Source organism: Loxodonta africana, chromosome 4, assembly GCF_030014295.1.
Source record: "Loxodonta africana isolate mLoxAfr1 chromosome 4, mLoxAfr1.hap2, whole genome shotgun sequence".
Lineage (NCBI taxonomy): Eukaryota > Metazoa > Chordata > Mammalia > Proboscidea > Elephantidae > Loxodonta > Loxodonta africana.
Window position 1 is genome coordinate 86078046 of NC_087345.1, and position 12464 is coordinate 86090509.

The 12464-nt window shown below is 34.1% G+C and overlaps 1 protein-coding gene across 1 annotated transcript; it reads left to right on the forward strand.

Annotated features, from left to right (window-relative positions):
* Nucleotides 1–1957: 1957 nt before the first annotated feature.
* LOC100654379 (olfactory receptor 6C1-like) lies at nucleotides 1958–7786 on the forward strand. Its single transcript, XM_064284097.1, has one exon. It carries the CDS (start codon nucleotides 4680–4682, stop codon nucleotides 5616–5618), a length of 939 nt encoding a protein of 312 aa, XP_064140167.1. The 5' UTR covers nucleotides 1958–4679; the 3' UTR covers nucleotides 5619–7786.
* The last annotated feature ends 4678 nt before the right edge of the window (nucleotides 7787–12464 follow it).

The window sequence follows — 12464 nt, forward strand, 5'->3', positions numbered from 1 at the left end:
TGTCTCTTTTATGAAGACATTTTATTAGATGAGAAAGAAAGTAGGTTGTTCACATATAAAAGTAAATCACTCCAGTATTTGATTTAGCAAGAAAAACACACAAACAAAAAAAGGCCTATTTTTCAGGGAAATCCAGATTTGGGGAATTCAGGAACCTTTGCCCAAATCCTTCCCATATTTAGATAGCTTCTCATTTCAATAGTATGCAAAAGATTCATGCAATCCTGACTTCTTTCTCCTGCCTATTCTGTCTCTTTGGGCATTGTCCCTCAAGCTTCCTGTTCCAATTCTAGTTCTAATGTTGATAAAATTTTTATAACCCTTAGTGTATTTTCTCTTGGCTTTTGTTAGCACATTTAATTCACTGCAGTAATTCCCCTGAGCCTGGAGGAGACACAGTAGACATAACACTATGTGGCTTATGCACGTTAAAATCCATATAGAAACCATGTCCATAAAGGTTCACAGTAACTCTTTACCTTGCTTCTCTTTACTGTTTTGGTCCCCATGGCTACAGTGAGAAATATGTCAAAGAATAATTAGCTATAAAACTAAAATAATTACAAGTGTATTAGGATAGAGTTATATTTAGAAATGCTGGATTTCTTGGCCTAAAACAGAAACAGTTGCCAATATATATATTTTTGTAATTTCAACCAGCCAGCCCAATGCATTTATGTAACAGAGGTAAGACTAAAAAGTTGAAGTCAATCAAAATTACCTTTGTCTAAGCACTGACTCACTCATTCTTAGTTCAACTTTTTGTTAGATTGAGTAGAATAAATTGGTAATGCTATTTCTTTCTTTATATTAAGAACTGTGAAAAATTAGTATGTTTACATTTTATGTTTATCACAATACTCTAATTACTCATTTTGAGGAAATTATTGTCTTTTGAGTTTGGTTTTTCTCATTCATTATGAGTATTATAGTCTTCTGCTTAATAAATAGCACATGTTTTGGTTTTAGACAAAGACAGTCAGAATTCTAATTCTACCACTTATTAGCTGTATAATCTTGTTTATTTTACTAACTTCTCTCTGTGTTAGTTTTTTCAAACTTTACCATAGAGTTATATAACTTATATATAAAGTACATAAAGCCTTAGCACTGTGCCCTGAAAAAACGATATTTATTTTAGGCATATCTAAAAAAAAATTATCTACCCAATATAAATTGGGGGTTTATTTAATTTTTATGAACAACAAAGATAACAGTAGCCATTGTCTGGGAACACATGCCGTATATAAAATTTTATATAAATAAATTTTATTTTTTATTAAAATTAATGCTTACAATAATTCTGTGAAATATTATGCTCATTTTTAATATGGTAAAATAAATAAAGCTTAGAGAGATTAAGTAACTTTTTCAAAACCATAATACTGTGATGTTGCTAAGTTACATTTTTAATCTATTTCTCTTTGAATGCAAAGCTCGAAAATTGACCCAGCAACAATTAGTTATAAATTATAAATTAAGTCCTGATGTCATAATTTTCCTAAGAATTTGTTCTTTTGAAAATAGATATTACTTTCAAGAATAGATACTTATTTGATTAAAATGAAACAATAAATATAATAAAAAAATATAAATAGAAGTTATCTACAGTTTTTGAAAGGGTGATTTGGATGGTTATTGTTTTCCTTCATTGGTTCTATTGAAACTGCTTGGTACATTGATGTGAATTTTGGGAATCAAATTCACCCATTTTTATTGGAAAAAAAGTAAGGTCACTTTTTTCAGAAGACTCCAGGGAATCTGAATTCTCAACTAGTGTTACTACTATCCTAGGGCAATTCTAGAGTAACCATTCCGGAAAAAAAAAATCTAAACTGGTTCTTATGAGATATTTTGCATTCAGCCGTAATGATGTTCTTATACTCGTCAGCAGTAGTTTTTTTTTTTAATATGATATTAGATGTCACTGAACACAATCAGAAATGAAATGTACCATGCCAAAATAAAAAAAAAAAAAATGATTATTATAAAACCAAACTATTATCCAAGATATAAAATTAAAGTGAGACTTAGGTCTCTTCTCTGACAAATTAACTGAGTATGTAAAACTAACACCAAAAAGGTTGGAGAGAAAGAGAGAAAGACAGAGAGAAAAAAGGAGAAAAAGAATTGGAAAAATTGTGTGACAATGTTGAGAGCACAGATTTCCTCAAAGATACATGTTTTCACAACTTAATTTAAGACTTTTTAAGACATTTAACTGAGGGAATGAGAATTCAGTAAAACACAGAATGTGGGATAGTGAACTAGGTTTCCAGTTACATTGTGGAACTTTGAGTCCTACATATAGTTTATTCAAGAACAGAATGAAGAAGAACAATCTCTCAATTTCTATACAGCAGGCCTTTAAATAGAGTTGCTTCTTAACTTGGAGAATGCTATCATTTTTCCTGCATAAGATCATCTTTAAAATGAACTATTTTATGTAGTAATAGAAGTGTCTTGACGTGCCCTGAAGAAAATTTCCATTTTCTGGTACTGCAGTGGTTAAGAGCTCAGCTGTTAACCAAAAGGTCAGCAGTTCAAATTCACCAGCTGCTCCTTGGAAAACCTATGGGGCAGTTTTACTCTTTTTTTTTTTTTTATAGGGTCGCTATGAGTCAGATCGACTTGAAGGCAACAGGTACCTCACTTAATATATTATTTGTTTATTGAATTTGTTAATTTTCACTTTCAGTGACTCACAAGCTTGATTCAATAAAGAGACTTTCAAGGTAGGTAAGAATTCATTGAGAAGAAAAGGACAGAAAGGAACATGAAGTTGTTATTATGAGTTACTTAAGAAGCCCTGGTGGCACAATAGTTAAAATGCTTGGTCTGTGATCAGAAAGTTCAGTTATTCAAACCCACCAGCTACTCAGCGGGAGAAAAGGCCTAGTGATATGCTCCTGGAAATGTTACAGCCTAGTTTTTTTTTTTTTTTTAGGAACCCCTATGAGGCAGTTCTACTCTTTTCTGTATTGTCACCATTAACTTGTCGGCAACAGGTTTGGTTTGTGGATAATGACTTACCTGTAACTAGGGAAAAACATGGGTCATATGTAGCTGTTATATATAAAGAGGATTGTTAATTGAGAACAATGACATTTTTCATTGTTATAAAAACATGGATAATACATTTTCTAATTCCTCATTTTTCCATTGTACAATTCAATGAAACCAATTACAACAATCCTGTTGTGTAACCATCACTGATATCCATTGCCAATGACTATATTTGTAAATGTATCTTATAGTTCAACTGCCATAGTATGTTTACACCATATGTAGCTTAGTTTTCCCTCCCTGTGATGTCCATTCATCTTGTAGGTGTCCTTAAGCCTATTTTCTCCTGTCCCTGAGGAATAGCAAAAGGAAATACTTATTTTCTTGTGACTTTCACATGGTTTCTCAACAGCACTGGCCACTATTCATTTCAGCTGGAATTTTCAGCAAATCAAGTAAATAGTAAAGAGTTTTGCTGAACAGCAAAGTGAGTTAAAAGAGCTCAGGCAGATAAGAGAAAACAAAAACAGAAAAGAGAAATTTTACAGTATTATGATGCATCGTGCACTATGAAATGAGGAATCCTAAATCTATACTGTGAAATTATTTGATTGCAGAGACTTCTCTTAAGCAATAAAATGAAAACTTTACTACTTAATGAGAATGCACAAAATGAATGATTTATAAAGGGACCATTTATCTTCAGTTTAAAATCATTGTTAATATTGTTGTTTAGGAAGGGAAATAAAAGGCTTTCATGTGTTAGCTCATGCATTGCTTCCAGGTATTGAGAAAATGAATGCTGATGTAGAGAAAAGAAAAAACATAATATTGGTGAAAAAGCAGAATATATATAAGAGAGAATAATGAAGAAATTTTGAAGGAAAAAATGTTTTATGGAGGATGATGTTTTATTTTAGGTGTTCATAAAATTTGGTTTCTGGGCCTATGAAGTGTCACTGTTCTGAATTTCTACTCTGTCATGTCTCTGTAATATCTGAGAACGGGCATGACAATGATCAGCTTCAGATGAGGAGTAGTAGGAGGTTAGGAAAGGTAACTTGAAGCCAGAATGGAAATTTAGAAGTCTGTCACATTATTAGAGATTTGATTCTACAATAACTTTCAAATTTTCAAGTCTCCCCTTAAGCAGCCTTTTTATTGATACATTTGGCTTTTGTATATTATGTCCATAGATAATACTAAAGGAGACAGGAATTAAAAACTAGAACACTTATAAGATTTGGAAAAAAGGCAAGAAGGAGTTTCTAATGAGAAGGGATGCTTCATGCAAGTCTCTCTGTAAGTCAACAGGCAGTATTTCTATTTTGGTATTTTTATAAATAAGGAAGACCTAGCTTCAAATCTGTTTCACTCATTCAGCATGTATGATTTGGGGAACAATTTTAAAAATCCCTTAAGTCTCAGACTTTAATCTGTGAAATACGGAATTGATGAATGAATAGTCTTTGTAAAATACATCCATTCAAAAACTTATTTAAAATATGTTAGCTATTATTACTAGATTGTTTTAAAATTCACTTAAAATAAAATAATATGGCAAAATATGCTTATACCCAGAGCCAAATTCCAGTGATATCCATGGATACTTCACTTTTCTTCAGGTATTCTCTTTGTGGTTTTTCCTGCAGATTTCACAAGAGCATAAAAAAATGAAAAACTACACAGAAGTAAAAGAGTTTATTCTCTTGGGATTGTCAGATGATCCAGAGGTTCAGGTTGTGATTTTTGTCTTTCTGTTCATCACCTACATGCTCAGCATCACTGGGAACCTGACCATTATCACCCTCACCCTGCTGGATTCCCACCTCCAGACCCCCATGTATTTCTTCCTAAGGACTTTCTCCTTATTAGAAGTTTCATTCACAACTGTCAGCATACCTAGATTCCTGGGCACCATTATTACAGGAGATAAAACCATTTCCTTTAATGATTGTATGGCTCAGTTGTTTTTCTTCATTCTCTTGGGAGTAACTGAATTTTACCTTTTGGCTGCCATGTCCTATGATCGCTATGTGGCCATCTGTAAACCCCTGCATTACACGACCATCATGAATGGTAGAGTCTGCACACTGCTTGTCTTCTCTTCTTGGCTGGCTTCATTCTTAATCATATTTCCATCACTCATGCTATTCATACAGCTTGATTACTGCAAGTCCAATGTTATTGACCATTTTACCTGTGATTATTTTCCCTTATTATACCTTTCTTGTTCAGACACAAAATTCCTAGAGTTAACTGGGTTTTCCTGTGCTGTGTTTACTCTAATGTTCACTTTGGCGTTAATAATTCTGTCTTACATATATATCATCCGAACAATTTTGAGAATTCCTTCTACTAGCCAGAGGACAAAGGCCTTTTCCACATGTTCATCTCACATGATTGTAATATCCATCTCTTATGGCAGCTGCATTTTCATGTATATTAATCCATCAGCAAAAGACAGGGTTTCTTTGAGCAAGGGAGTAGCTGTGCTAAACACCTCAGTAGCTCCCATGCTGAACCCATTTATTTACAGCCTGAGGAATCAGCAAGTAAAAGTAGCTTTCATGGACATGGCAAGGAAGACTGCATTTTTCTCAAGCAAGTGAAAAAATAAAGACGTTGTCATAAATTAGGGGCATAATGAAGAACAGCTAAATAAAAAAAAAAGTGCTTCTCAAAAGACAATTAAAATCCACATGGCCTCATCTGAGTTGTTTTTTCTTGCTTACACTTTTGTGACTATTAGTTGACAAGGTTGTTTGAAGATTTAGATACTTATACATACATATGTATTTGTTCCTTCTAATTTCAGTCCCTTTCTCCTGCAATTCTCTTGTGCTACTCTTTCTATTTCACAAGTATGAGATTAATCTCCTTTTCTTCTTCTAAACACTTTTTTTCTAAATTTCAAGTTCTTTCATAATAATTATCCAAAAAGCAAAAAAAAAAAAGAGAGTGAGAAAATTGCATTTTATGATTTATCCAGGAACATACTACCTCTAGAATTTCAGGAGATCGCAAATCATGTTTGACACTATTTCTAATTAAGTATAAAAGATTATAAGTATAATTTGATGACAGTCTTTTTAGAATATTTCAGATGTAATCTTTTCCAAATTGTAGCCCATTAGTAATTATGTGAATAACTGAGCCACTAAAGGCATAATGTAGTTATATTTGCTGTAGAAATCAAAAAATATTTTTCATTACCTAGTTTAAAATCTTCTGGGTCATATAATTTATCAATTTATAAAATGATTGTCAATACCTACCTGCTTAGGGAAATCTGTCAAATAGTGTCCATTATTCAGAACCTCATAACTGCCATGTACGCAATCCCATTCTTTAAAAAGAGTCTGAAAAAATACATATATATTACTAGATACCTGATATGACTACATTTTCTGTGACTACGTGGTAGTTCAAGATACAGAATAATAACTCAATTATATGGGTGGACCTCAGTGAAAATCAGACATCATATTGGGGGAGTTATCTATAAAGTATGATAAAATATCACTGGAATTTATTAGTAACATACAGTGAACTTATTCAGTAGAATGATGTCATGTCAAGTTTCTGTAAGAAAATCTTAAAATATTTGGGTCATTAACCATTTTTAATTGTTACATTTCATTTTATTTTTGAAGTTTGAATATATTATAGAAAAATATTTGTAATTGATGTTCTCTCTCTACTTTCAAAGAAAAATGAAACCAGGTAGCTGAACTATATTTTATTAGCTTAAGGCACAGACAATTATCATTCCTCAGAATAACTCGGGTATAATTCAGTACATCATTATAAAACAGGTGTGCTACTAGCTTGTAGATAAGAGTGTTCAAGATAAATCAGTTTAACTTAAAAACGAAATATTAAGAGACCTGGAGAAAAGTGAAAGAATGATTAAAACCAATTGTTATCAATTTAATTCTAACTCGTGGTGACCTCATGTGTGTCAGAGTCAGATTGTGCTCCATAGGGATTTCAATGACTGATTTGTTTTAGAAGTAGATCACCCAGTCTTTCTTCCAAGATGCCTCTGGGTAGACTCAAACCTCTAAGTTTTTAGTTGTCAACCAAGTGAGTTAACCATTTGCACAATCCAGGGACTCTGAACAGATGGTAGGAATTAGAAAGAAGAATAGAAATAGAGTGAGGAAAATGTTGAAGGAAAAAGAGAGACAATTGATTCAGTGTCTGGGTGCCTAAGAAAAGTTATTATAGGAAGAAACATGTCTAATGTGGGTTTTGCAAGTACAATTATGTTCTTTGTGTTAAATAAGCTTATTCCTCTTTTTTCTAAGAAAAATTCAGTAAATATTACATGGCTTATAAATATATATATGATGGAGACAAGAAGTTTAACTGCTTCCTGTTTCATTCTCTTTATCTGTATAATACTAATAATTATCTCATTTATTTAATTGCTTTTTGTGTGGTTGGTATAAATAAGATAATATAAGTTGATAATATATATGTCTGGTAAGCAATTAAAAATATATATATATATTGTTATCTGTATTCTTATCAATGAGTTTAAGAAAGAAAATATGAAAAAAAGTCATTGGAATACAAAAATAAAAATAAAGAAATATAATTGTCATAAGAAGAAAATCATTTTATAACTCTACTGAAATGTATTGAATAAATAGTACAATGTTTTTTCAGTGCGTCAGTTATAAACTCATAGCTTCCTATTGACTCTGTATGGTCCTATATGAAAATTAGTGGTTTGCTCATACTTTTCTACTTTCTTTCTCCTGTCCTAATTTCAAATATTCCCATATTTCCATCCTATAGTCTGTACTCCTGTCATCAAATACATACATGCTTAACTCTGTATTTCTAATTGTAAAGGAAATAAGAAATTGTTAAATGAAAAATGTATATTATATATTTTATTAATTATAGTTTTTTTCTAGTCATAAAATTTACATCTCTCATAGGAGAAAATTTGGAAATGAAGTTTAAAAATAACCACTTCTCTGATTTCCAAATGTTTATTTTCTTGGTTCATATACATTATTACAGTGAGAAGATGTCATGTGTACAACTTTAAAGAATTTAATGAAAGTAGGAGAGGTGGCACCAAGATGAGGAGGTAGTTAGGTGCTTCCTGTGGTCCCTCTTAAAACAAAGACCCCAAAAGATAAGTGAATCGATTATATATGCCAATCTAGGAGTCCTGATCATCAAAGACAAAGAAGAGGAGTCAGACTGAGGGGCAGGAGGAGGGAGACGGAGTTCAAAAGCAGTGAGGACTTGCCAGATCTGAGCTGGCTGGCACACTGCAGGCTGGAATAGCTGGTGCATGGGCTGAGGCAAGCACTAGCACTCGGGACACGTTTTCAACACTGGGACAAACTGAGCAGCTGAGAGTCTGCTCAAACCTCCAGAACCAGAGAGCAGAGGCTCTGATTCTGAGAAAGTTAAGTGCAATGGTTTAACCTACCAAGCAGGATCGAAAAACCCTTCCCTCCTCTGGAAAATGCCTATCATTTACCTACCACCTCCCCACTCTGCTCCAGGCCCAGTCTGGCTTCAGCAATCTCCCCTTCTCCTGGGCCAGAAGTGGAAACATTCATGCACCCTAAGCCATTCTCCCAGTTTTGGAGACGGAACAAATTAACAAACAGGAAAAAAAATAATCTGCCAGCTCCCCTAAGCCAGGAACTCAGGGCAGGCATAGCCCCTTTGCCTACACACGGGCACAAGAGGTCCATGGACTTTGAATGGCTTTTACCCTTACATAAACCTGTGTGGGCACATTTCAAAAGCATAGACCCTCATTAGCACAGTACAACAGGGTTTGTATCTGAAGCCTATTTTCAAATGCAACAGCTAAGGGGGGGTGGCAGATTCATGACATTTGACACTGCCCTGCCCATTAAGCAGCATCCTCACCTACCCACATTGGGCGCCTGAGGACTGATGGCTCCACCCACTCCACCTAGCAACCTGTGACAGAAGTCCAAAAATAAGTGGTTCCTCACAGTCCTTACAGACAACAGCACTGAGTGTCCAGAGTCTGGCTGGAAAACCCACCCACCTAAGCACTCTAGGGAACAGTGCCATGCCTTCCAAACAGGTCCTCAGTGACAGCTGTCAGCCCCCATCTTGCTCAACACATAACCTCCTACTGCAGCAAGATACCTGTGCCTACTCCAATCACCCGTACATAGCCCTGTCTGTCTAGACTATTGATGAAAGCCTGCAACAACCACTTGGTGACCAATGACCTAGGCACCTGGGCTGAACCCATACAAGAAAAGTAAATGGACCCCTGGGCTCACATACCTACCACCTGGTGACAGGATATGAGAGCTTCAAAGACACCAATAATTAAAGTAGCTCACACGAGCAGCCTATTTGGCCATATCAAAACAAAGCAAGAAGCTAGGACGCAGTAAGCAAACATTAAATAAATAAATACAATAACTTATTGATGGCTCAGAGACAAGAGTCAATATCAAATCACATAAAGAAGCAGACCTTGATGGCTTTAGCAAGTGACCAAAACAAAGAACCAATAAACCTCTCAGAGGAAGAAAACTTGGAATTCCTAGAGGTAGAATTCAAAGATTAATATACAGAGTCCTTCAAGAGATCAGGAAGGAGATCAGGCAAAATGCAGAGCAAGCCAAAGTCAAGACAGCAGAGAAACTTAAGAAGGTTATACAAGAGCATAATGACAAATTTAACAGGCTATAAGAATCCATAGAAAGACAGCAAACAGATATTCAAAAGATTAACAATAAAATTTCAGAATTAGACAACTGAATACAACACTATAGTGGCAAAATCAAGGCAGTGGAAGTCAGGATTAGTGAGATTGAAGATAAAGCACTTGACACCAACTCATTTGAGGAAAATCAGATAAAAGAATTTTAAAAAATGAAGAAAACCTAAGAATTATGTAGAACTCTTTCCAGAAGAATAACCTACTAGTGACTGAAATACCACAATGGGGTGGGGGCGGAGATAATAGAAAATGCAGAGAAGTGTTAAAGATTTGTTGGCAGAAAACTTCCCTGGTATTGTGAAAGACGAGGGGATACCTATCCACAAAGCTCACCAAACCCCACACAGGGTAGATCCCAAAAGAAAGTCACCAAGACATAATCAAACTTGTCAAAACCAAAGATAGAGAGAATTTAAAGATACCTAGGTATAAATGAAAAGTCACCTACAAAGGACAGTCAATAAGACTAAGCTTTGACTACTCAGAAGAAACCAGGCAGGCAAGAAGGCAATGGGATGACTTACATAAAGCCTTGAAGAAAAAAAAAATTGTCAGCCAAGAATTACATATCCAGCACAATTATCTCTCAAATATGACGGTGAAATTAAGGTATTTCCAGATAGTAGTTTACGGAATTTGTAAAAACCAAACCAGGACTACAAGAAATACTAACAGAACTCCTCCAGTTAGAAAAGCAATAACACCAGGTAACGCAGAACTAGAACATAGGACAGAACAACCACGTGCCAACTCAGATAGTGAAGGCACAAAAATAAATCAAAGCTAAAACACTGAAAATAGAGCAACAGAGGTGTCGATATTTAAAAGATGACAACATGAAAAACAAAATAGAGAGACTATATAATGTAGTCATAGAACTTTCATATGGAGAGGAAGTTAAGGTGATACCAAAAAATAAAAGATTGGTTTAAACTTAGAAAAAGAGGTAAATATTAAAGTAAGCACAAAGGAAACTAACAATCCTACACAGCAAAATAAAAAACAAGAAAAACATAAAGACTCAACAAATTCAAAATCAACAATGAAAAAGATGAAAAGAAAATACATAAAGAAAAACAACTGAGAACAGAAAATTAAGTGGAACAAAGAAACTGTCAACAACATACACACACAAAAATACATCAAAATGACAGCACTAAACTCTTACCTATCAGTAATTACTCTGAATGTAAATAGACTGAATGCGCCAATAAAGATACAGAGAGTGGCAGAATGGATTAAAAAAAACATGATTCATCTATATGCTGCCTGCAAGAACACACTTTAGGCTCAAAGATACAAACAAACTAAAAATCAAAAGATGGAAAAAATATATATCAAGCAAGCAACAATCAAAAAACAGCAGGAGGCAATGTTAATCTCTGACAAAAGACTTTAAGCAAAATCCACCGTAAAGGATAAGGAAGCACACTAAATAATGATTAAAGGGTCAATACACCAGGAGTTCATAACCATAATAAATATTTATGCACCCAATGAAAGGGCTCTAAAATATATAAAACAAACTGTAACAACATTAAAAGAGAAATAGACAACTCCACAATATTAGTAGGAGACTTCAACACACCACTTTCAGTGAAACAGAGCATCTAGAAAGAAGCTCAATAAAGACATGGAAGATCTAAATGCTACAATCAACCAACTTGATCTCATAGACATATAACAAACACTCAAGCCAAAAGCAGTCAAGTATACATTCTTTTCCAACACATGTGGAACGTTCTCCAGAACAGGCCACATTTTAGGCCATAAAGCAAACCATAACAGAATTCAAAGCATCAAAATATTACAAAGCATCTTTTCTGACCATAAAGCCATAAAAATAGAAATCAATAACAGAAAAAGCAAGGAAAAAAAAACCAAATGCATGGAAACTGAACAACACCTTGCTCAAAAACGACTAGATTGTAGAAGAAATTAAGGACAGAATAAAGAAATTCACAAAATCAAATGAGAATGAAAACACACCCTGCCAGAACCTTTGGGATACAGCAAAAGCAGTGCTCTGAGAACAGTTTATACCAATAAATGCACATATACAAAAAGAAGAAAAGGTTAAAATCGAAAGAGAACTTCAAAAGAAGCCCTTGGACACCAGAAAAAAGGAAATAATAAAAATTACAGCAGAATTAAATGAATTAGAGAATAGAAAAACAAAAGAGTTAACGAGACCAAAAGCTATTTCTTTGAGAAGATCAACAAAATTGATAAACCATTGGCCAAGCTGACAAAAGAAAAACAGGGGAGGAAGCAAATAACCCAAATAAGAAATGAGATGAGGGATATTACAACAGACCCAACTGAAATTAAAAGAATCATAACAGAATACTATGAAAAATTGTACTCCAAGCAATTTGAAAACCTAGAAGAAATGGACAAATTTCTATAAACACATTACCAACCCAAACTAACACGATGCATGGTAGAACAACTAAATAAACCTACAGAAATAGAAGAGATTGAAGAGGTAATTAAAAAACTCCAAACAAACAAAAAAAAAGCTCTGGCCCTGACAGTTTCCCTGGAGAATTCTAACAAACTATCAGAGAAGAGTTAACACCAGTACTACTAAAGGTATTTCAGAGCATGGAAAAGACGGAATATTCCCAAAATCATTCTATGAATTCAGCATAACCCTGATATCAAAACCAGGTAAAGACACCACAAAAAAAGAAAACCACAGACC